This window comes from Scardinius erythrophthalmus (genome assembly GCF_964197995.2).
Source record: "Scardinius erythrophthalmus genome assembly, chromosome: 2".
Taxonomy (NCBI): domain Eukaryota; kingdom Metazoa; phylum Chordata; class Actinopteri; order Cypriniformes; family Leuciscidae; genus Scardinius; species Scardinius erythrophthalmus.
Window position 1 is genome coordinate 5,893,666 of NC_138222.1, and position 25,125 is coordinate 5,918,790.

At 39.6% G+C, this 25,125-nt stretch overlaps 1 protein-coding gene across 1 annotated transcript; it reads left to right on the plus strand.

Annotated features, from left to right (window-relative positions):
- The first annotated feature begins 903 nt into the window (after nt 1-903).
- On the plus strand, nt 904-16,793 carry dhcr7 (7-dehydrocholesterol reductase). Its single transcript, XM_081355271.1, has 8 exons — nt 904-1,010; nt 2,525-2,637; nt 4,692-4,914; nt 4,998-5,088; nt 5,993-6,206; nt 7,060-7,264; nt 7,883-8,014; nt 15,423-16,793. Exons 2-8 carry the CDS (start codon nt 2,534-2,536, stop codon nt 15,885-15,887), a joined length of 1,434 nt encoding a protein of 477 aa, XP_081211397.1. The 5' UTR covers nt 904-1,010; nt 2,525-2,533; the 3' UTR covers nt 15,888-16,793.
- Nucleotides 16,794-25,125: the final 8,332 nt, after the last annotated feature.

The window sequence follows — 25,125 nt, forward strand, 5'->3', positions numbered from 1 at the left end:
AAGTTTCGCGTAAGGAACTCCACTGAAGTAGTGCTTTTGGAATAAATATTGAGGATTTCCATAAATAATATGGATTTTTTTAGTTTAAACACTTAATTGAGTCAAGCTGCTTTTTCACTAAAAAGCACCAGAATACATTTTAAATAAATAAATAATACATTTAATAATAGGTTTTATTATAATTTGTTATTTTACGTCCAAAGTAAAAAAAAAAAAAAAAAAAGTATTTTATATGGCAGTTACATTTATTATTAATTTTTTGGCTCATCCACCCCATGCGATAATTCTTCTACTTATGTGCCAGTGGACTAAATAAAGCTTTTAAGTGTGTTAATGAAAAGGCTGATATTTTCCTTATTAATAAATTATTTGTAAATACTCCTTGTTGTAAACTGACGAATTGCAATTTGACATTTATCATTTCTCGGCACTTAAAAATAAAAGTTTCACTTAAGGAAAACAATTTAAATATTTTGAGGTTAAACATTCTTTGCTCGAGAACATGCAATCTGGTCTGTCAAATTATTAAACTACCATCAACCTAAAATATAGTTTCGACGTATTTAAAGATTTAAAACAAACAACAACAAAAAAAAACGCATAAAATGGAGTCAAGCTGCCTTTTCAATAATAATAAAAAGTACCAGGATTATTTTTTAATTGTGTTTAGGAAAGGCCAGATATTTTAGTTTCAATAATTATGTTTGATTATTTGTAAATACGCCTTTTTTTTAATAAACTGGCGAATTGCAATTTGTCATTATTTATCATTTCTGCGTAAATGTGGTGCAGCTTTGCCCATCATGGGCTGAGCTCATCAGGCGCTCATGGGTTCAGGTCTCGCTTGTCCAATCACTAACAAGAGGATGCAGCTCGTCTCTCTCTGATTGGATCAATTGTCATGGGCGTTGACTATGGGTGGAGTTTGAATTGGGCCAGAGTCTCCCCTTTGCTCGTTACACTGTGAACATCTGGGCAGCGTGAAGTGGCGCAGCATCACCTCTATAACTGTAAGCATTATTTTACTTCTTGAACAGTAGCTTTTATGCATTTGAAATCTACGTTTTATTTTAAGTCGATATTTCAAGGTTGCATGTACAGATCTCTCTTCTGTTGTGCGTACGTATGCAGCGCTTAACTATAGATGGATGGGGTAATTACAACTGTCACATTGGAGACTGACATTGATATGATAACTATAATCTTACACTCTAGTAAGCATGTTAGGGCAGGAGTCGTGTTTCACTTTCATCCGGTTGGTTTATTGCGGATTAAGCTCACACACACAGCACCTTTCTTGGCAGAAGAATGACGCACGGTAACCCTTGACGTCATCTCTGCGTGACACATGATTGGCTGTTTTTGGCCACTTTCAGCTTTGTTGATTTTCTGACAATAAACTCTTTAAAAGTCATGAAATGTTATTGAAATTTAATGAACGTCAGTTCCACCAAATCTCTACAATAACGTATTGTGTTTAATAATAATAATAATAATGACGCATAGCCTATAACTATGTAGTAACTAGCATTTTATGTCCTAAATAGACAGGACAATTTTTGTACGACACAAAAGTGATATTTACCTTTCATTTCATCTCAGCATTGTCTTCACTGAAAATGTTGCCTTTTTGGCAACTTTTTATTAAAACTTTATTAGCGCAAATTTCCTTCGTTGTAGTGGAAACTGCCACAACTGAATTGATTTTGATTATTTTTTATATTAACAGTTTTAAACATGCTTTGTTTTTATTATCCTATGCACCTTTTTATTCAATTTTGTACCCATTTCATATAAAGTGTCTTTAACTACTATGTACTAACATTTAATTGAATCATCATTTGATACAATGCACTTATTGTGTACATACAAGTTTTTACATTGTATTTATATTTATATATATATTGCAATGAAACACGAACAACATTAATTACTATCAATCTTTTTTTTGCACACAAGTACATCATAGTAGTCAATAATTTTTTTGTTGCATAAATTATTACGATATTGCATATTTGAAACCATGTAACCCTGAATGGTACAATTATCTGCATGTTGTTCCTATGCAGATGTTCATATAATAAAAGACGAGACAAGTTTACAGTTGACTACAGTACAAACCCATAAACCTAAAAAAAAAGATTAAAAAAAAAGATTGAGATAGACAGAGGAACCATCTTTGCTTGCATAACATAACCACACAATTCATAACCTCTTATCAGTTGGAGAGATAGATAACATTATATGTCACCGCTCTAATTGCAACAACCCCGTTCCTCTAAAACTGATATGTTATATGATAAACTAAGCTATTTAAAACCATTGATTGTCCCATTAACATTTTCAGCTAATGCAAATGTCATTTCTTAACATATTTAGCACATATATACATAACACCTACATTGTGTTATCTGTTATCTACAGTGCACTTTGTTCTCCACTAATGCCAGACACATGTTTGCCATCTCAGAGGTTATTCTTATGCTCTTCCCCCCCATCTCTCTTTCTATTCTCACTCCCGCAGACGTCCACGATGGCAGCCGACGCTGTGAGAAAGCGCCAGAAGGGAAGCTCTAATGGAGCACAGGCAGGGCTGAAAGACCGGGGAGACGAGCCGGCTCAATGGGGAAGAGCATGGTAAGTCACTGCACACACACACTGCATGTAGACGGACAGTAGTAGTTTCAGTAAGTCAGGCATACTGTGCATAACACATGGTTTGGTCAGGTTCAATATTATAATGTACACTACTGGTCAAAAGTTTTAGATCAGTAAGATTTTTTATGTTTAAAAGAAGTCTCTTCAAGGCTGCATTTATTTGATAAAAAAAAAAAAAACAGTATTATTGTGAAATATTGTGACAATTTAAAATGACTGTTTTCTCTGTGAATATACAGTAAAGTGTAATTTATTCCTGTGATCAAAGCTGAATGTTCAGCATCATTACTCCAGTCTTCAGTGTCACATGATCCTTCAGAAATCACTCTAATGTGATTTTATGCTCAAGAAACATTCATTATTATTATCGATGTTGAAAACAGTTGTGTGCAATTTTATTTAAAAATTCTTTGATGAATAGAAAGTTCAAAAGAACAACATTTATTTAAAATAGAATATTTTCTAACATTATAAATGTTTTTACTGTCACTTTTGATCAGTTTAACTCATCCTTGATGAATAAAAGTATTGATTTATTTTATTTCTTTCCCCCAAAAATAAAAATAAAATTCTTACTGACCCCAAACTTTTGAACGGTAGTGTTTAATGTTACAAAAGCTTTAGATTTCAGCTAAATGCTGTTCTTTTGAACTTTCTATTCATCATAGCATCATGAAATAAAAAGGTAAAAAACTGTTTTCAACATTGATAATAATCATAAATGTTTTTTGAGCATCAGATCATCATATTAGAGTGATTTCTGAAGGATCATGTGACACTGAAGACTGGAGTAATGATGCTGAACATTCAGCTTTGATCACAGGAATAAATTACACTTTACTGTATATTCACATAGAAAACATAGGTTTTAAATTGTAATAATATTTCACAATATGACTGTTTTTTTTTTTTTATCAAATAAATGCAGCCTTGGTGAGCAGAAGAGACTTCTTTTAAAAAACATTAAAAATCTTACCGATCTAAAACTTTTGAACGGTAGTGTATGTGTGATAGTAGTTTTATTTTGAAGTGAATTACTGATTTAACCCAGAATTCTGAAGATGAATTAATCTTGTGTGTGCCACCCTAAGGAATCTACTAATCAATAACACTGGCGTTATGAATGCATTATTTACAGTTATACAAGTCATACAAGTTTCAAAAGACATGAGGAAATAATGACAGAATGTAATTTTTTTTATGAACTATTGCTTTAATAAACTTTATGCAATTGTTAGCGGACCAGACACATGTAGATTCAAATACACAATTATATGCGTGTATTTCATGACAGTTTGAATATAAATGAACTAAATAACTGTATAATAAAATATACTAATGGACAACATAGTGTAATGTAATTTAATAATGTTTGTTAATTGTATCAAATAAAGTGTTTTTAAAATGTAAAATATCGTCTTTTTTTTTTAATTACACTTCAGTAATCGGTTGCAACACAAAACTCAGACACATAAATTACGCTATAAAGTTGAATCTTCAGTGGAATATTTGGACAGCTGTTCGTAAATGTATCTAGGGATGCACCGAAATGAAAATGAAAACAATAATTCTTTATATTTGAAAGCCGATTGCCGCCGATAAATCTAAATCCAGATTTTTATAAAATTTTTGAGAGCCTGGTTGCAAAAACAAAAGTCTCACCATTAAAAGCCATGTCCCAAACACACAATTATAATGTTTTTATAATAATTTGATGTAGCCTATATGACAGACTACTGCCGTATTTTCCTTTTTGAAGTGATATCAATCATATTTCAAGCAATTTAAAACCATCATGGTAAACAGTGCGCATTTGAAGCGTCTCCGCTGAAGGAAATAATACATTATTTATAGACATTAATATATCGGCCAGATTTTCTTATCGAACCGATAACGATAACATTAAAAATGAACATGTGGTGGTCTGGTCGATATATCGCGCATCCCTAAATGTAACAAATTATTCTGACAATGTCGTCAATTCTAAAAATCCGATATCCTGGAATATCCTGATAACCTGTGGCTCCCTGTAGGGAGGTGGACTGGTTCTCTCTGACCGCTGTGATCCTGCTGCTGTGCTTCGCCCCCTTCATCGTGTTTTTCTTCATCATGGCATGTGATCAGTACCAGTGCTCCATCAGCCATCCGTTACTGGACCTCTACAACGGTGACGCCACCCTGCTCAGCATCTGGACCCGGGCCCCTTCCTTCACATGGGCCGCTGCCAAGATCTACGCAGTCTGGGTCACATTTCAGGTGTGCAGAATTACAGAACAAATGCCATTTGTAGTGAGAAAGATCAGGCCTTGAACTGTGAGGTCCGGTTGTCTCTACACTAGGTGGTGCTGTACATGTGCGTTCCAGATTTACTGCATAAGATCATTCCAGGCTACGCTGGAGGAGTTCAGGACGGCGCCCGAACACCTGCAGGTCATACACAATACATCATTCATTTATCAGAAATATTCATGTACATTTACTCTTCTGACTAGCTTTTGGAAGATGTGGTACACTGGTGGACAAAGGTTTGGAATAATTCAGATTTTAATCATTTTACTCTCCAAGGCTAAATATATTTGATTAAACATTTTAAAATATTTGTTTTCTAATTGAATATAGTTATGCCTGTGATCAAAGCTGAATTCAGCATCATTACTTCAGTCTTCACTGTCACATGATCCTTCAGAAATCATTCTAATATGTATTATTGATATTGAAAACAGTTTTTGCTGCTTATTTTTTTGTGGAAACTGTGATACAAAATAAATTTTTTTTTTAAATAGAAATCTTTTTAACATGTATCTTTATTATCACTTGAATCATGAATTTCCCTGTTGAATAAAAGTAATATATATATATATTATTTTTATTTAGTTAGTTAGTTAGTTAGTCATTATTATTATTTTTTTATTATTATATATATTTTTTAAGATCTTACTTTCCCCAGACTTTTAAATGGTCGTGTATCACAACTTCCATGAAATATTAAGCAGCAAAAACTGTTTTCAAGATTGATAATAATCTGAAATATTTCTTGAGCAGCAAATCATCATATTAGAATAATTTCTGATGGATCATGTGACACTGAAGACTGGAGTGATGATGCTAAAAAAAATTAGCTTTGATCACAGGAATAAATTACATTTGAAAATATATTCAATTAGAAATAAGTCATTTTAGATTGTAATAATATTTCACAATATTATATTTTTTTCTGTATTTTTGATCAAATAAATGCAGCCTTGGTGAGCAGAAGAGACGTAATTATTCTTGATACTTTAATTCATATTTCACTGATGTAATATGGATGTGTTGCCTTCTCTCTTATTGTCAGGTTTGATTAATAAGTACGAGGTCAACGGTCTGCAGTGCTGGATAATCACTCATGTTTTGTGGGTGGCTAACGCTCAATACTTCCACTGGTTTTCACCAACCATCATCATTGACAACTGGATCCCTCTGTTATGGTGCACCAACATCCTCGGCTACGCCGTGTCCACTTTCGCTTTCATAAAGGCTTATCTGTTCCCTACCAACCCGGAGGACTGGTGAGAAAACACATTCTGATTATTTACTGAACATACAATAGTCTACACAGATCCTCAACGAATGAATCCACGTAACATCATTTTAGATCTTTTTCCACGTATAATTTCAATTGAAACCAAAAAGAACAAGAACAACGCACATTCTTTGTAAGCTATTTCCTAGACATGGCTTCAGTAATAAAAAAAAAATATTCAGGGTTAATCAGCTTCGATTAAAGGATGACTAAAGTCTTTAAAAGTCTTAATTCCACAATTTAAGGCCTTAAAATCATCTTAAATCAGAGCAAAAGGCTTCACTTCATAAAGTCATGGCATTAAATGATGCATGCACTGCAAAAAAGTTAATATCTTCCTCAGTTTGTGTGTCTTGTTTTCCAGTACAGATATCTAAACATTTTTAAATCAGGATATATTTACTGGAGAAGCAAAATTAAGATATGAACTCTTATTTTCTGAGACATTAAGACAAAATTAAAACAAAAACAAATATATGTCAATGGTTTTGAATTTATTTTAATCATAAACTCACTTCATTTTGATCAATTTAACAGAAAACAAGACAACTTCTTACCCTATACCACTTTGCTTCTCCAGTAAATGTATCTTGATTTAAGAATCTTTAGATATTTGCACTGGAAAACAAGACACAAATACTGAAGAAGAACCTCAAATACTGAGGTTTCTCCCTCAACATTTACATGTAGAGCACATGTTGTGTTCCCTTGACTTTATTCCTTAGATTTTCTTTACTTGGTCTTTAAAAAGTCTTATATCGACCTTCCTAAAATCTACAAAAACCCTGTTGATTCCTGTAATAAAATGTTCAAACGTCTTGTTCGTGTTTGATCTGCAGTAAATTCACAGGCAACATCTTCTACAACTACATGATGGGAATAGAGTTCAACCCTCGTATAGGAGAATGGTTCGACTTCAAGCTCTTCTTCAATGGCCGGCCGGGAATCGTGGCGTGGACTCTGATTAACTTATCCTATGCTGCCAAACAGCAGGAGCTGTACGGTTACGTGACCAACTCCATGATCCTGGTCAATGTTTTGCAAGTGAGTCATGGAGCCTCTAGGTGGCGCTATAAAACAACTTAACTATTGCTCATACTTCAGTACAAAATACAATACACTAAAAGTTGATGTGTTTTGTACTTAAGTGCATTCATTTAGTTGGCTTAAACTCCGCCCCTTTCTCACATTCAGCTAATTTGCATCTATTTCTAAAAAAAAAAATAAGTTTGGATAATCAAGTAAACCAAAGTTGATGATTACTTTATGAAAGATTTCACAGTAAAACGCATACCGCAACATTTCCCACACAAACCACAACATGTTTTTAAAAGTATACTAAAAAGGTTTTTACCTGCTAAAAAAGTATAAATATCAATCAGTCGACAGAAGCATGTGTGCAACAGGTTTTTCAGCAAAGTTTTGATCATGTTGGTCATTTAGAGGCCTTAGAAATGTACAGGAGGCTTTACAGGGTTCAAATTTAGCTAAGGTTTAGTGTTGCATAACATTTAATTAGTCACAATTGATCAGATTATGGCTAGATTTAGCAAAAAAAAATCTGTATTGATTCATAAAGTGTTTTTTTTATTTTTTTATTTTTTATCCATATTATTCCCATCACTACCTCATATGACTAATGTGCCCTCTTTCTTCTCTAAGGCCATCTATGTATTGGACTTCTTCTGGAATGAAGCCTGGTACCTCAAGACTATAGACATCTGCCATGATCATTTTGGCTGGTACCTGGGCTGGGGAGACTGTGTGTGGCTCCCGTTCCTCTACACACTGCAGGTGTGTGTGTCAGCGCTTGTCTTCTGTTGGTTGTGGCGTCTGTAATATTGGATTCACTATTTTATCGAGCTGCACGATTCTGAATACATTTAGAATCACAATTGACCGTTCGAAAAGACCCGCCCTCTTTAGTTACTGTTGCTACGTCCGACAAGCCATGGCTCTCTCACGCCACACATCATGTTCTCTTGAAAAATACAGAGTGGAGAAAATTTAGTCCTTTCTTGAAGAAATTTAAACAATAAATACCTTTTTGTGGCTCTTTAATGTGTCGTGACAGATCGCTGTAGCGCCAATCGTGAACCGATCATCTCTTCCTTCTAGTTCATTTATAAGCATCAAATAAAGCATGAATGAACATCAGAAGGTATGTTGTTTCAACCGTGAAAAGACGTCAGTACACACCGTTTTTCAAGTTCAAGTCTACCGACGTTAATCTACTAACTCCTGACTGCTTTGTCTGACACAAAATTGGTGGATGGCGGATTATGATTTGTCAGATCGCCTGTCAATCAAACTCTTGGCGAAGGGTGAATTGTTTTTGTTTACAATAGAGAGCACGATTCTGAAGAGACGACTAAACAAAATAACGTAATTTACTAGAGGTTCTGCTCTGACAAAATGTTAATTCCTGCAGTTTTAATTCATTTTAATTAATGTTTTTTTCTTTTTTTAATCGGGTTGAATGAATGATTCAATGACTCACTTCACTTGTTTCATAACTGGATGAATCAGCAATTTTTGAACGAATCTCTTGAAAGAATGATTCAGTGACAAACACTTTTTAACAGTCACTTGTCGCCACCTACTGGTGTAACGATGTAATTGAACTTTGCTCAAAAACTCAACAGAATTATGTAGTTTTATCCCAGTCCTCCTGTGATCATTTGTATTATTGTAACAGAAATAATGATCCTGTGTGGTTCAAAAGACTGTTTGTAAAGCTGTTTCATACCTATCAAGTGTGCCGCACACAAACCAAAACATTTTGATCACCCCCTGGTGGCTGGCCGCAGTATAGGGCATAAACCCGCCCTCTTCATGTAATCAAACGTTGCGAGCCAAACTAAAAAATCCAATTGCACTTCATATCATTTTTTTCAGATGCAGATTTCTGTCAATTAAGGTAGTTTTTATCACACAGACCCACAGTATGTTCAAGTTTTTGTTTTTGCAATAACCTTTTTCCAATGCGACTAAGTCTGCGGGAATATGGGCGGGACCGCGATACCACCTCACGATTACTACTGCTCAGACTTAAGATGTCAGTAGTTATTTCTAAAATATTTTGGCTTTTTTTCTACAGTGTAAGGATGTAGAGACACGTCGTACTATGGCAAACGTCTCGGGTTACTGGATGTAACCCTGGTTCCCCGAGAGAGGGGAACGAGATGCTGCGTCGAATACAACGCTACGGGGAATGCCTTCGGCATGCGTTATCTGAAGTCACTATACAACTATTCCAATCTGGATTGGTGTGCGTCATCGTGCGTCATGACGTTGCATGTGACGGTGACCCGGACGCTATATAAGGGTCACAGGAACAAGGAAATGACAGCTTCGAAAAAGGTTCAAAGCAGCTGTTCTCAGGGCGCCCCGAAGGTGGGGAGAGGGGACGCAGCGTCTCGTTCCCCTCTCTCGGGGAACCAGGGTTACATCCAGTAACCCGAGACGTTCCCCTTCGTTACGGGGAACTCCCGCTGCGTCGAATACAACGCTACGGGGAACGAGTACCAGCTAGCCCCCACAGAGAACAAGCGCCCTGGGTGTGAAGCATCTGGCACACTCAAGAGCACTAAAGCAAGGGAGAGTGAAAGATCCAACTGTGCTAAGAATTTTATTCTTTCTTGTTTGGTGTACAAAGGGAAGGTCGCATCAGCAACCTCGATATTAAGGTCCAAGTAGATAGGCCTGATTAATGACAGGCAGAACACTTAACTCCTAACACCCCTTTTTAGTGGATAATCTCTGGAAGCCTAAGAGGCTCTCTTGCTTACACCGTACATGCAACGAAGGATGAAGAGTTGAGGAATTTTTAGAATAGCCTCCGGTACCTTGGTCACCGGGGAGAAATATCTCAAAGAAAGCTAACAAACTCCCATTTAATACCCTATATAGATATACTCTGCGGAGCCGAATAAAGGCTCTAAGCAATTTAATATGATAGCCTGCAGAGACAGGGTTCATCCAGATTCTGACGCAGCATACAGAGGCAGAAAGCACTCTGAAGGTGAGGATCATTGCTAAGGACAGGGGAGAATTTATAGAACCCACTATACTAAGAATTTTATTCTTGTCTTTTTTGGTGTAAGAAAAAGGCTGAGTTAACAGCCTCAGAAGTGAGGTCCAATATATACATATGCCTAAAAAGGCAGGACACTGACTCCAAGGCACCATTAATGGATAACCCTAAAAGCCTAGAAGGCTCTCCTGTCACACTTATAGCAACGAAGGATGAAGAGCCAGAGGAAATCATAAGATAGCCTCCGGTACCCTTATTGGTGACCGGGGAAATTTCCTACTAGAAAGCTAACAGATTTCCAAAATATGTAGATTTTCTTTTAATCTGACATATATACACGTATCCCGCAGAACCGACAGGGGCTTTTCTTTCCACAGACCTGTCAGCCTGCAAGGATAACAGGATTCATCCTAGAAGGCTACAGGGAAATATGGAGGTCATGGGACGACCCGGGTGGACCACCCTGAGAGCATACGGAGGCCGTAGGCGCCATAGCGGCTCTGAGCGTGGACGAGAGGTCCCGATTAGAGTATAGAAGAATCCCAGTACTGAAGCCATAGGGCAGTAAAAGGCTGGGTCCAGCTAACTCAATTAAAACTTCCTGAGCCGGGGAGTTCTGGAGGTAGCTGATCTGATGACCTCGGCCACCAGATCACCCTATTCGAGAAGGCCAGTGTGGTTTTTCGAGAATAAGATCTACTCAAAATCCTCTGACCCTCTCCAGAACTCCAGGGAGTAGAGCGACCGGGGGAAAAGGCGTACAGACGTTGCCTCGGCCACGTCTGTACCATGGCCTCCAGACCCAACGGGGCTGGATGCGAGAGAGAGAACCAGAGCGGGCAATGAGAATTCTCATGAGAAGCGAATAAATCTACCTCCGCCTGGCCGAATTTCTCCGATATAAGCTCCACCACCTCGGGGTGGAGCCTCCATTCCCCTGGCCTGGGCCCCTGCCTCGACAGGGTGTCTGCTCCCACATTATCAACCCCAGGTATATACATGGCCCTCACAGAGAGAAATTTGTCCTTAGACCATAATAGAATATGATGGGCCAATTTGCACAGAGGACGAGACCTCAAGCCCCCCTGATGGTTGATGTAGAAGACCACCGATATATTATCAGACCTAACAAGGACCTGATGGCCTCTGAGGTCTGGAAGGAAATGCCTAAGGGCAAAGAATACTGCCAGCATCTCCAGGCAACTGATGTGCCATGCGAGGTGATGGTCCTTCCAGACCCCGCGGGTGTACCGGCCCTCCATGACCGCACCCCAGCCCATGCGGGAAGCATCCGTGGTCAGAATTTTTCTGGGACACGAAGCTCCAAGCACCTGGCCTTGGGACAGGAACCGTATGTCTTTCCATATGACTAGAGAACGAGGTTATCTGGACGTAACTCTAATCGTACGGAAGGGGTTGCCCCTTGGGGAAAACCCCCTGGTCCTGAGCCACCACTGTAGGGCCCTCATATGAAGCAAGCCGAGTAGAATCACTACTGATGCGGTTGCCATAAGGCCCAAAATTCTTTGAAAATGTTTGACAGTGATGGCCTGGCCTAACCTGATAGCTCTAACTGCAGCCACGATACTTTAAATACGTGGCTGGGTCAAGTGAACTTGCATAGATTGCGAGTCCCACTCAGCTCCAAGAAATGTTATTCTTTGAAGAGGAGACAGAGAACTTTTCTTGACATTGAGCCTTAGCCCCAAGCACTGAAGATGACGCAAAACAACATCTCGATGTTGGATTGCTAGCGTCTCTGGTTCTGCCAGAATAAGCCAGTCATCTAATAATTTAGGATGCGGTTCCCCTGAAGTCTCAGTGGAGCAAGGGCAGCATCCATACAGAAAGTGCAAGGGGATAGAGTTAGGCCGAAAGGAAGAACCCTATATTGGTAAGCTTTTCCCCCCAAAAGCGAACCTAAGGAACTTCCTATGATAATGGATGATGAAGTTATGAAAATAAGCATCCATGAGATCTATGTCACAAGCCAGTCTTCAGATCTGATTTGCTGAATGATACTGGGTATAGTGAGCATATTGAAACTAAATCTCCTCAAAGATTTATTCAATACTCTAAGATCTACAATAGGATGAAGTCCACCATCCTTTTTCGGAACAATGAAGTAACGGCAGTAAAAACCTGAATCCCTCTCCTGATTAGGGGCAATTTCTATTGCTTTTGCTAAAAAAGATTCAACTTCATTTTCCATCACCTGGCGCTGATGTGAGAAAACCAGTGTCTGAAATACCCCGTTAAAATCGGGTGGTCTTACTTTAAACTGGATTTTATATCCTTTAACTATACCCAGGGTCCATTTAGATATATTCGGAAGGCCTGACCAGGCGTCTAAACAATCTACAAGAGGAATCAATTTCTCTGGGTTAGTCTCAGGTGATATAATGTGCTTATCGGTGGTCTGAAGCAGTTTACTGGCAGGACGTAACCGATGAATAATCTAATAAGGAGATCAGTCCCTCGAGACTGACCTCAGGTTTTGAGATTCGGTGACCTGAAGCGATAGACCGGCAGGAACTAACCGAAAATAATACTTTTTTTTTTTTTTTTTTTTATGAGAACGTCTCCTCTGACCCCGAGCCCTGTACAGGGGGAAGGGGAGGGGAAGAGGTGACTTCCCAGAATATGAGGAGCTGGTGACTGTCCTCCATATAAGCCTTCCCTACCAAATTCGAGATAATATTTATATTAGCTCCACTTTAATTTTAGAGGGACGTGTCTGAGTCATCAGAGGTAATACGATATCTGGGAGAAATATTCTTCTACCCCCTGCATCATTAAATTCCCCTTTAATTTTCCTCTTCAATTATTCCACAATCTCAGTACCTCAGTATGGAGATCGTTTGAAAAAGGAAGACTCTGACACAAGGATTTTGACTGGGTTTGCAGGAAGCACTCTTTTTAGACGCTTCCTTCTTATTAAATTACCAAACATTTAATTTCATTACAGCCCCAGTCTTTCTCCAGCAACTCCTCATAATGTGGTGAATATTCGTGATTCAGTGTTGATAGTATCTGACTCCTCAGAATCAAATAAATCAAACACCGGGTCTTTAACACGGTCGGAAGAAGCCACAGTGACGCGGGCTTCCGAACCGTGCTCGAGACCTGTAAACACTGCTCCACGTGCGAACCCAATGCAAACAGACAACGCGCTGCCTCGACAGACGCGAGCTGATGCACTAGGAACGCAAGCCTATTTTATTATTTTTAAACAGGCTCAGGCGGGAGCGGAAGAGTACACTCAGAGTCTACACCCTGCAGACCTGTAATCTACGCGCTGCCTCGGCAAACGCGAGATCCGAGCCACTATAGATTCTGTATTGCAATGCAGACATAAACCTACGCGCTGCCTCGGCAAACGCGAGATCCCAGTCACAGAATCCTTTCAGTTTGCACAAAATAGACAGTGCCCTCGAGAACTGTCCGTGCAAGCTCCGCTCACAACCCAACACCACAAAGCAAGTGTGCGCCATCCTTGCTTCTTTAATTTTTCTTAAATCAAGGAGACGCACACTGCCTTCGCCATAGTAGATTTGACAGACAACACCAAATAAGACGTACAGTTTGACATAGAACGCTGCTGAAGAACAGAAGCTGTCATTTCCTTGTTCCTGTGACCCTTATATAGCGTCCGGGTCACCGTCACATGCAACGTCATGACGCACGATGACGCACACCAATCCAGATTGGAATTCCCCGTAGCGTTGTATTCGACGCAGCGGGAGTTCCCCGTAACGAAGGGGAACCGTTTTAACTTTTATTAATTTCCAGGAGATAGATTCTTGATATCAACAATTCAATTTTCACTAGTTCAAATTATAGTTATTGATATCAGGAATTAGATTTATACTAGTTGCAATGACAATTTTTGATATCAGAAATTACATTTCCACTAGTAACAATGCTAATTCTTGATATCAACAATTACATTTTTACTAGTTAAAATGCTCATTCTAGATATCAAGAATTGAATTTCAACTAGTAAAAACTATAATTCTTGATATCTGTAATTGTATTTTCACTAGTGAAATGTCACCATAGGCAGCCATTCAAAATCAATTGTTGATATCAAGAATTGATTTCTTACTAGTTGAAATTCCAATTTCACATATCAGAAATACAATTCTTGTGAAAACCTTTATTTTTGATATCAAGAATTCAATTGTCACTAGTTGAAATGTCTATTCTTGATATCAACAATTGAATTGCTACTAGTAACAATGTTCATTTTTGATATCAATAATTCCATTTTCACTAGTGACAATTTTAATTTCTGATAACATGAATGTGATTGTTACTAGTAAGAAAGCCATTTTAGATATCTGAAATTATATTGATATCAGAAATACATTTTCAGATATCAAAAATTAACATTTATACTAGAAGCAATTCAATTGTTGATATCTAGAATAGACATTTTTACTAGTAACCACGTAATTATTGATATCAAAAATTATATTTCTACTATTAAGAAATACAAAGCTGATATGTGTATTCGGAATTTTAACTAGTAAGAAATCAATTCTTGATATCAACAATTGAATTTGAGTGGCAGCCTATGGTGACATTTCACTAGTGAAAATACAATTATTATACAGATATCAAGAATTATAGTTTTTACTAGTTGAAATTAAATTCTTGATATCTAGAATGAGCATTTTAACTAGTAAAAATATAATTGTTGATATCAAGAATTAGCATTGTTACTAGTGGAAATGTCATTTCTGATATCAAAAATTGCCATTGTTACTAGTATAAATCTAATTCCTGATATCAATAACTATAATTTGAACTAGTGAAAATTGAATTGTTGATATCAAGAATTCATATCCTGGAAATTAATAAAAGTTAAAACGGCTTGCCATAGTCGTCCATCTTTTTTTACAGTCGAATATACCTGTTCAGGACTACTGCTCTCTCTGGGTCAGCGGCAGCGCCAATGCAGATGTTCGCTGTGATCGTACTTGTCAAAGGTTTAATAGACATCCTCAATGTCATTTAGGAATAAGATCACATGGTGTTTGAATCGCCATCGCCATCTTGTAATCGTGCAGCTCTAATATTTTAGCTGATCCTTCACCTCATACACAGCTTCAATAGGAGAGTAATGACATGTAGATCTTGATTCATGTTCTTGTTCTTTAGGGCCTTTACCTGGTCTACAACCCCATCCAGCTTTCTACGCCCCACGCCACAGGCGTCCTCATCCTGGGTCTGATGGGCTACTACATCTTCCGCTCAACCAACCACCAGAAAGACCTTTTCCGTCGCACAGAGGGGAACTGCAAAATCTGGGGTAAGAAGCCCACCTTTGTGGAGTGTTCCTACCGATCGGCCGACGGCGGCCTTCACAAGAGCAAACTGATGACCTCGGGGTTTTGGGGAGTGGCTCGCCACATGAACTACACGGGCGACTTGATGGGCTCACTGGCGTATTGCATGGCCTGTGGTGGAGATCACTTACTGCCCTATTTTTACATCGTCTACATGACCATCCTTCTGGTGCACCGCTGCATTCGTGATGAGCACCGCTGCGGAAACAAGTACGGCAAGGACTGGGAGCGCTACACCACCGCTGTGCCCTACCGTTTACTGCCGAACATCTTCTAGTGCGGTCCACCGTATCCCAGATCGCTTTTCAGCCACGTGCAGGAAAACACTTTGCCGTGTTGTTTTCTGTGGCTCTTTGTGCTTGTTTTTTAACAGCTAGCTCTTTTATGGGAGTGTTTGTGGAAGGTTTTACAAAGATTATTTTGCCTTTTAGTGAGTGAGTGAGTGGGTGAGTGCGAGCGTACATGTACTATATCAGTACAATATTATCAAAGTGACACTACACTACAGAATGAAAAAGATACTGTTCTCAACTCAAGTCTTAATAAGCTCTATCTGTTTTTCAGATAGATAGAGAGATAGAGAAGATAGCTCATTATTGTTCTGGATGTAAATAGATAAAAGTCTATAAGTCCAGAAATGCTCGGACTGCAGCTTATCATTTCTATTCATATTTTTGAATACCAACCAAACTACTGAAATAAAAGTTTCTCACTTGGTCTTTGTTTTTTTTTCCTGGTGAAAACCTTTTATTAAAAAGGTGGAAATCATAAAAAAGTAAAATAAAATAAAAAATCAGTGCAAGTAAAACGTCTGTGATAAAGCATTTAGAAAAAAAAAAGTGTTCAGTAACACTTTTCCTTTACTAAACTATGTTTAATGCATTAATTACGCCTTTTAATGCACCTTATAATGCATTAATAAATGTAACCACACTTTATCTATTTACTGAACACACCTTTAGAAAGTATAATGCACTAAAACACATGACAAACAACCAATTTCAGATGTAACAACGAATCTGAAATATATTATAATGAATTTTAGCTTTGCTCACAATTATTTATTAAAGATATAATGCATTATAAAGTACATTATGTATACCTTTAATGCATTATGCATAAAGGCATTTGTAAGTCGCTTTGGATAAAAGCTTCTGCTAAATGATTAAATATAAATGCAAGTAAAGTGTTACCAAAAGTTCAAATTCATTCAGTATTAAATTACTAAAGGTTGACATTACTTGCATAAAAAAAAAAAAAAAAAATATATATATATATATATATATATATATATATATATATATATATATATATATATATATAAAAATGAAATAAGTGAAACTGTTAATACACACATCCTCAGTTTAAGCAGCAGGTGGAGTCAGAGAACAGAGAGAGTCGGAGAGCAACAAGCCTGACACAACAACACACACAGTCACAAGCATTTAGTTTATCTTGCATATAATAATACACTTTAAACAGGTTCACAGTAATAATATACCACTGAAGCTTTCTAAAACAAATGACTGATTTTGATCACTGAACCATGAGCTTGGTCATTCCAGGATGGACATCCCAATATAATGGGATAATATCCCAAACACACACAAAAAAAAACAGATCAAGATTCATAAATACACAATACACTCTCTCCTATGGAATACACACTCATAATACTATACTTGACGAATTGGATCATGAATCTCTACATTTTAGAACAGAGCCCTGACATACTTGAAAATGTCGAAACATCGAACCCCGTATTAATATCCGAATGTATGTATGACAAGAAATCACCTGCAAATATCAAAATACTGACATGTATGTGTGGTACAGGTAATAAGTCAACGTTTTAATGTTGCTTTGTGGAGCACACGATAAGATTCTTCACACTGACTGTAATGGACATAAGCATGTTATGGTAATGGGGTTTGCATTGATTCCCCACTTTATCTTTCTTACAAAGCTAATAGAGAACAATAGAGAAGGCGAAATGGCTATCCAGAGGTTGATGAATGGATGAATGGGCGTCAGAGAGAAGGGAAATACATCTTCATTTGTTTTACTTGTGGTGGCAATTCCTGAATGTCTTTGAAAAGCAGATGACAACATGGACAAGACCAAACTGAGCACATGTACTGAGTGCTGTCTAATGCAAGCTTCACTATCTCACATTTAACATTTTGCTATTCATTATATTTCAAACCATGTGGCTTGATGAAGAGAGATGACCTATTACTGTCCTATTATAACCGCCTATCACCACCCAAAACACAAAATCCGAAGATTTAAAAACCTTGTATTTATCTGTAATTGAATTGTTGCAGACATTTTCTGATGAAATGCAAAAAATACAATGACCAATGAGAATGCAGTCCCTTCAACAACACTACTTTATTTCCTTGTTTTTATCTGACATGCTCGTTACAATGAGCAAAGGTTATATCTGTTAGAAAGCAAATAAAGAAAGGAAGAAATGAGGGTTGGGTTTTTGGTGCGTGGGAGTTTACACAACCTTGTTAGTGGTTTGGCTTATTTTCAGACAGAAATTAAAGAGAGAATCGATCAATAAAAATAGTTTCGTGTACACGCTCTGGAGATTTTCCCACACAGATACGGCTGGTGTGAGAGAAGGCGTTGTTGGCTATATTTGGTTTCATCATGTGACCTTGAGATGTCAACACACACAAACTCAAAAAATCCCCTCCATCTCCACCTAATGTGTGACAATGCTTTACTCATAGTCTGACAAGTGGCGTTCAGACGCTCCCACTCTTCCATCTTGCTTTGTCCTCCCTCTCTCTATGCTTTTGTCAGGTGCGAGCTCTGTGTCTATCTCTTGAGGAATGATCAGAAAGGGCAGACTAAACAGACCTGACACCATGACCCCAAAGGTCACCAGACTGCTCCTCTAAGACTCCACCCTGTGTTAAACAATACCACACACACGAGTCTGGCTGTGTTCAAATCGCCCCGTACCCTCATTCACTATTCCCTACCTACATTACTCCACTAATACAGTTGAGTTGAAGGACTGAATGAAAACGAGTGAGTGAATTCGGACACTCAGTGCGAAGAAATGCCGCTTTTGCTTAGTTTGTGGTTGTCGTTTAATAATCATTGAAGCAGCTATAATGAAAAGATTTATCTGGAAACTACAAACTAGCATGTATAAACTTAATTAAACAATTTCATAATCAATCAAAAAGGATTTTATACCTGTATGTTATGCTGTAGCCATAAAGAGAGCCTCCCTCCCCTCAGAAAAAATGACAGACGTCAGCTTCAGTAAAGTTAGCTTCATTCAATGAGAGAAAAGGTATGGCGTCACATGTGCGCCTTTTGGGTTTGTAGTCTTTGTAATTACGTATTTTCACAGTCTTATACCTCAGCAGTTTTACATCAAGCTGCGACTTTCTTGACTTTAAAATGTATCTTTTAAATTGACAAACATCATATGTGTAATTCAGGGCACAATTCAAACGAGATCAAAATATTTGTTGTGTCTCGCCATTGACTACCATACAATATTTTTCTGAAATAAGGTCCCATGGTGGTCGACCGGAAGGGGAGGGACTTAGGCTCTCTATTGGACCAGCGGTTTGGAGAATTAATGGATGGATGATTCAGTTGCGAGCGCCATCTTCTGGTGAGACGTGGGAATTCATTCGCCAAGCAACTCTCACAGTGCATTATGGGTATTCTCTAGCCATTGAGCGTATTTTGGTTGTACACTGGTTATTGCAGTGCATTGTGGGATTGAATGAGTGCACTCGATAACGTCCACTAGGGTTTCGGACACCACTTAAAATTTCTGTTCCCTCATATAGTGCCCTATTTAAGGGTAAAGGGGGCGATTTTGGACACAGCCTATGTGAAATATCAAAATTGTTTTTCATAGATGGCTATGAGATTAAACATACCAAAGTCTGCAGCATCACGTGCATGACACAACACTGTAAAAACGCGGCACTCAAAAAGACGCGTATCGAGACGTGTGTTTTCTAGTGGTGTAAATATACCCTCACGTCACGATTTCGGTATTGTGACATATCACAATACCGAACTCACAATACGATATTATTGCGATACTCCAAGACATATAGTAAAAGGTTAATAAAAATGTAGTTGTTTAAAATGCTAAATTTGGTTTTACATTGTGTGTGTAAATGAATAGGCTTGGACATAGGCTTGGTGCTGGAAACCCAACGCACAGGACAATAGAGACTCCAGAATAACAATATTCATGATTCTGAAGCTGAAAATACAGAATTATTTTAGACGAATATGCTTGCACTCTTTCACTGAGTAGATATATTTAATATAATGTAGGCCACTTTATACCAGTAACATCAGACATTTGGCATTATCAGGACCCACAGATATTCCCCCATTGCATTATTATACATTATATTCAACATTACTGTATATATAGTGGTTTAATGTAGTACAGACACTAAAACTCTGAAAACTTGAATCTGTTCACACACAGTAATTTTTATTTTGGGTGAACTATCCACAATACATATTTTCACTATCCACGATACATACTGTTGCATTTTTGTATTGTGATATATTGAAACACGATATACTGTAACATATATTGTAAAACTGCTTTCTGTGTGAACCGGCTATAAGAAGCAGTATTTCCATCGTGTCTAGACCTGATGCAAATATAGCGGTAACTTAATTCCAGGTAAGATAACCATCTAATGTCAAACTAGCCTAAACAAGATAGGCATACCACACATATACCACTGAGCAGAAAACGGGAAAAACAAATAGCATGTCTATAACCCAGAAATAGACGTATATTTGTCAGAGTAGAAGTATAGGCCTACTAAATGTCTGAATAGAACATTTGAAGATGAGTTTAACTATGAGTATATGATTTTAAATGATGCAATAGACAAAAAGCATAAATGGATCAATTCAAGAATAATGTTTGAAAGGATTAATCATAGAAATAACCTTAAAAAAATAATATACGCATATCTTTTTCTTATACACCACGTTTAACAAGATTTCATTTTTAACATGAATGAGTATGAATCATTTCTACTTTTTATTTGCATTTGTTTGGTTCTTTGTTCATCCTCAAACAATTATTTTATTTTGATTATTAAGAGGTTTTCACAAGAGTTAACTATAATAACCTTATTGATTAAATGATAATGGTAGATAACACATGAGGATCAGCTGAGAGAGAGTGTGTGTGTGTGTGTGTGTGTGTGTGTGTGTGTGTGTGTGTGTGTGTGTGTGTGTGTGTGTGTGTGTGTGTGTGTGTGTGTGTGTGTGTGTGTGTGTGTGTGTGTGCGTGCGTGTGTGTGTGAGTGTGTGAGTGTCCCCTTTCTTTCAGTTGTGTTCAGTCTTGAGCCTACTATGCTTGTGTTTTCCCTGCCAAGAAAGCTAAGTCTATTGTATTTTTGGATTTGCCTTTTGCTCAACTTTTGTTTCTTTGATTTTTTCTCTGGAAGCTCGGCTTCCTTTTTGTTGTACTTTTGAACATATACTCTTCAGTAAAAACTCCTTTTGTTCAGTCATCTAAGTCTGCAAGTCATTCTTCTGCCCTTGGGTCCATCCACTGTTTGTCTTCCACATTGGCTCAGTGGTAAGGAAGCAGTTCAGTTGAATTGAAGACCAGAGTTCAATCCCAGCCTCAGACACCCATCACAGCAAGACTGAACCCTGGAAGTGGACCCAGCGGAAGATGCCACACCTACCTCCAATGTTGATCGTATTCTAGCTGCACTGTCTGGCCAAGTTTCCACCATTCACAGACATGAGCAGATCCTATCTGAGATCCTACAACGCTTAAGTGAGCAGACTGCATCTCAAACCTCTCCAGTTTTAACCACCCAATCTGTGCCAGCTGTCAGACCCACACCTCCATTGACTGGCCTTCTACCTGAGCCGAGACTGCCAGCACCAGAGAGGTATGATGGAAATCCTGAGAGATGTCGAGGCTTTATCACCCAGTGTACTCTGGCATTCGGATTACAACCTAACAGCTTTCCCACAGAGAACAGCAAAGTGGCATACATCATCACTCTCCTCACCGGAAAGGCGCTGGACTGGGCTACGGCCTTGTGGGAACAACATTCCCCACTTACTGACAGTTGTGACCTGTTTGTTGCAGAAATGAGGAGGGTCTTCCATCACCCTACCAGTGGGGGAGAGGTTGACCACAGGCTGCTTCAGATATCTCAAGGGACAAGGAGTGTGGCAGAGTTTGCAATAGAGTTCCGCACATTAGCCTCAGAGAGCGGTTGGGACCAACGAGCCCTGAAAGCAACGTTTCACCGTGCCCTGTCCTCTGAACTGAAAGATGAACTGGCCTTCTGAGACCCAGCTCCTGACCTTGAATCCCTTATTGACATTGCCATCAGGGTGGACAACCGCATTCGAGAGCGCAGACGGGAACGCCGTGGGGGGATCAGGCTGCCTGAGCCCCAAGTTTCTAGCAGTGCCATTGAATTGCCTCCACTGCCCATGAATTTCGAGGAACCCATGCAGTTGGGAAGGGCAAGACTGTCGCAAGCTGAGAGGGAACGACGCATGAGGGAGAAATGCTGCTTGTACTGTGGAAAGCCAGACCACTTCAGGTCCAGCTGTCCCGAGTTGATGGGAAAAGACAACTCTCGTCCAAGAAGAGGGGGGCTGGGACGAGAGTAATCACCTTTCCCCAACCAGCAGCTTCTGGGGTTTCACTCAACGTTTCTCTGCATTGGGGTAACCAGCATCACAAGCTTCTGGCCTTCCTTGATTCAGGGGCTGCTGGAAATTTTATGGACTTTACTTTGGCCAGACATCTGAGCATTCAGCCCATCTCTCTTCAAGAACCCCTGACCATAACCGCATTGGACGGGAGACCCCTGGGATCTGGTCAGGTAAGCCAGTGCACTAAACCCCTTCATCTCCAAATTGGTTGTCATAATGAGAAGATGCAGTTTTTCTTGATCCATTCACCAGAGTTCCCTTTAATTCTTGGCTTCCCATGGTTATCCCTTCACAATCCACATATAGATTGGACCGCTAGAATAGTAACTGCTTGGGGCACTAATTGTGGTATTTCAGGTCTCTCTCTCTGTTATTTTTCCGAGTTGCTGAAGACACCTACTGATTCACGACCAACCACCTCCAAGCTGCCGCCCATTCCTCTCAAGCCACCAGCCCAATCCACAGAGGTACTAACTATTCCCAAGCTTAAACCTGTGGCCTCCAGAGTCCCGGTGCATCCTCCTGAGTTGTCTCGAGTCCCCTCAGAATATGCAGACCTCTGTGAAGTCTTCAGCAAGACCCGCGCAGCCTCTCTGCCACCCCATAGGCCGTATGACTGTGCAATCGATCTGCTCTCGGGAACCTGCCCTCCTCGAGGGAGACTTTTCTCCCTCTCTGCCCCAGAAAGAGCTGCCATGGAGGAATATATCAATGATGCTCTTAACAGCGGATTCATCCGTCCATCTACCTCACCGGCAGGGGCTGGCTTCTTTTTCGTGGGGAAGAAGGATGGCAGCCTTCGGCCTTGCATTGATTACCGGGGTCTTAATCGCATCACGGTAAAGAACCGCTATCCACTGCCACTAATGACCACAGCCTTCGAACTCTTACAAGGGGCGACCATTTTCACAAAGTTAGACCTTCGAAATGCCTACCACCTTGTTAGGATACGAGAAGGAGACGAGTGGAAGACTGCTTTTAACACTCCAAATGGCCACTATGAGTATCAGGTAATGCCCTTTGGGCTAGTCAATGCTCCAGCCGTTTTTCAGGCACTTATTAATGATGTGGTACGTGATATGCTAAACAAGTTTGTATTTGTTTATCTTGATGACATTCTCATCTTTTCTCGTTGTTATCAAGAGCATGTCCAACATGTCCGACTCGTCCTCTCTCAACTGCTGAGGAATGGACTATTTGTCAAACTAGAGAAGAGTGAATTTCATGTCCCCACTGTCTCTTTTCTTGGATTCATTGTCTCTAGTGGCAACATCCAGATGGATCCTGGCAAGATTCAGGCGGTTCTGAACTGGCCACAACCGGGCTCCGTCAAAGAGGTCCAACGTTTTCTGGGATTTGCAAATTTTTATAGAAGGTTCATTAGGAACTTCAGTGCTATTGCAGAACCCCTGACCACTCTTACCAAGAAGACGTCAAGCCCATTTAAGTGGACCGAAAGGGCTGATCATGCATTCGACCGACTCAAGCAGCTCTTCACTTCCGCACCCATTCTGACTTTTCCAGATCCCGAGTTGCCCTTTGTGGTGGAGGTGGATGCTTCGGACGTCGGGGTAGGAGCAATCTTGTCGCAGAGAGCAAGGAATGACCACAAACTTCATCCTTGTGCTTACTTCTCACGTCGACTTTCTCCAGCTGAGAGGAATTATGACATTGGTAACCGGGAGCTGTTGGCGGTGAAGTTGGCACTTGAAGAGTGGAGACAGTGGCTGGAGGGTGCCAAACACCCGTTCCTTATCTGGACGGACCACAGGAACCTCACCTACATCCGGGAGGCCAAGAGATTGAACTCACGTCAGGCTCGTTGGGCCCTCTTCTTTAACCGCTTTGACTTTACCCTTTCATATCGTCCAGGTTCCAGGAATTCAAAGCCTGATGCCCTCTCAAGGCAGTTTGATCCACCAGAAGTGGAAGGCAAACCCGAACCAATCCTACCCAGCTCCAAAGTGGTGGCGTCAGTCCAGAGGGGAATCGAAACTGCGGTGAAGAGGGCCCAACAACAACATTCCGACCCAGGTAATGGTCCTCCGGATCGCCTTTTTGTGCCTAACTCCATGCGTTCTGATGTGTTACAGTGGGCCCATGCTTCCCTTCCCTCGGGCCATCCTGGGAGTACAAGAACATTGAAACTCATCCAGAGAAGATTTTGGTGGCCCAACATGCAACGAGACGTTCGAGCCTTTGTTGCTGCCTGTGCTGTGTGTGCCCAGAACAAGGAACCCAGAACCCACCCTCACGGCCTACTGCACTCACTACCTATCCCTACACGTCCCTGGTCCCACATATCATTGGACTTTGTTACGGGTTTACCAAAGTCTCAAGGTAACACAGCAATTCTGGTGGTGGTAGACCGATTTTCTAAAGCATGTCATCTTATACCATTACCCAAGATTCCCACAGCAGGTCAGACAGCGGACCTATTGATGCAACATGTCTTCAGAATTCATGGCTTCCCCCAAGATATGGTGTCCGACCGGGGATCACAGTTCACCTCCCGGTTCTGGAAGTCTTTTGGACGTCTAATTGGGGTATCCATCAGCCTTTCCTCTGGTTTTCACCCCCAATCAAATGGACAGACCGAGAGGGTCAACCAGGACATTGAGAAGACTCTCAGATGCCTGGTATCTAACAATCAGACTGCTTGGAGCTCCCATTTGATCTGGGCTGAATTTGCACACAACACTCTACATCACTCATCTTTAGGCATGTCCCCTTTTGAGTGCCAGTTTGGTTTTCCTCCCCCTCTGTTCCCTGAACAGGATCCTGATGTCTCTGTA

Bases quoted from the DNA above. Each gene is read 5' to 3' on its own strand.
- dhcr7 (XM_081355271.1), top strand. From the start codon at position 2,534: ATGGCAGCCGACGCTGTGAGAAAGCGCCAGAAGGGAAGCTCTAATGGA. The intron at 4,915-4,997 runs GTGTGCAGAATT...TCTCTACACTAG, and splicing joins CAGTCTGGGTCACATTTCAG to GTGGTGCTGTACATGTGCGT. The intron at 5,089-5,992 runs GTCATACACAAT...TCTTATTGTCAG, and splicing joins CGGCGCCCGAACACCTGCAG to GTTTGATTAATAAGTACGAG.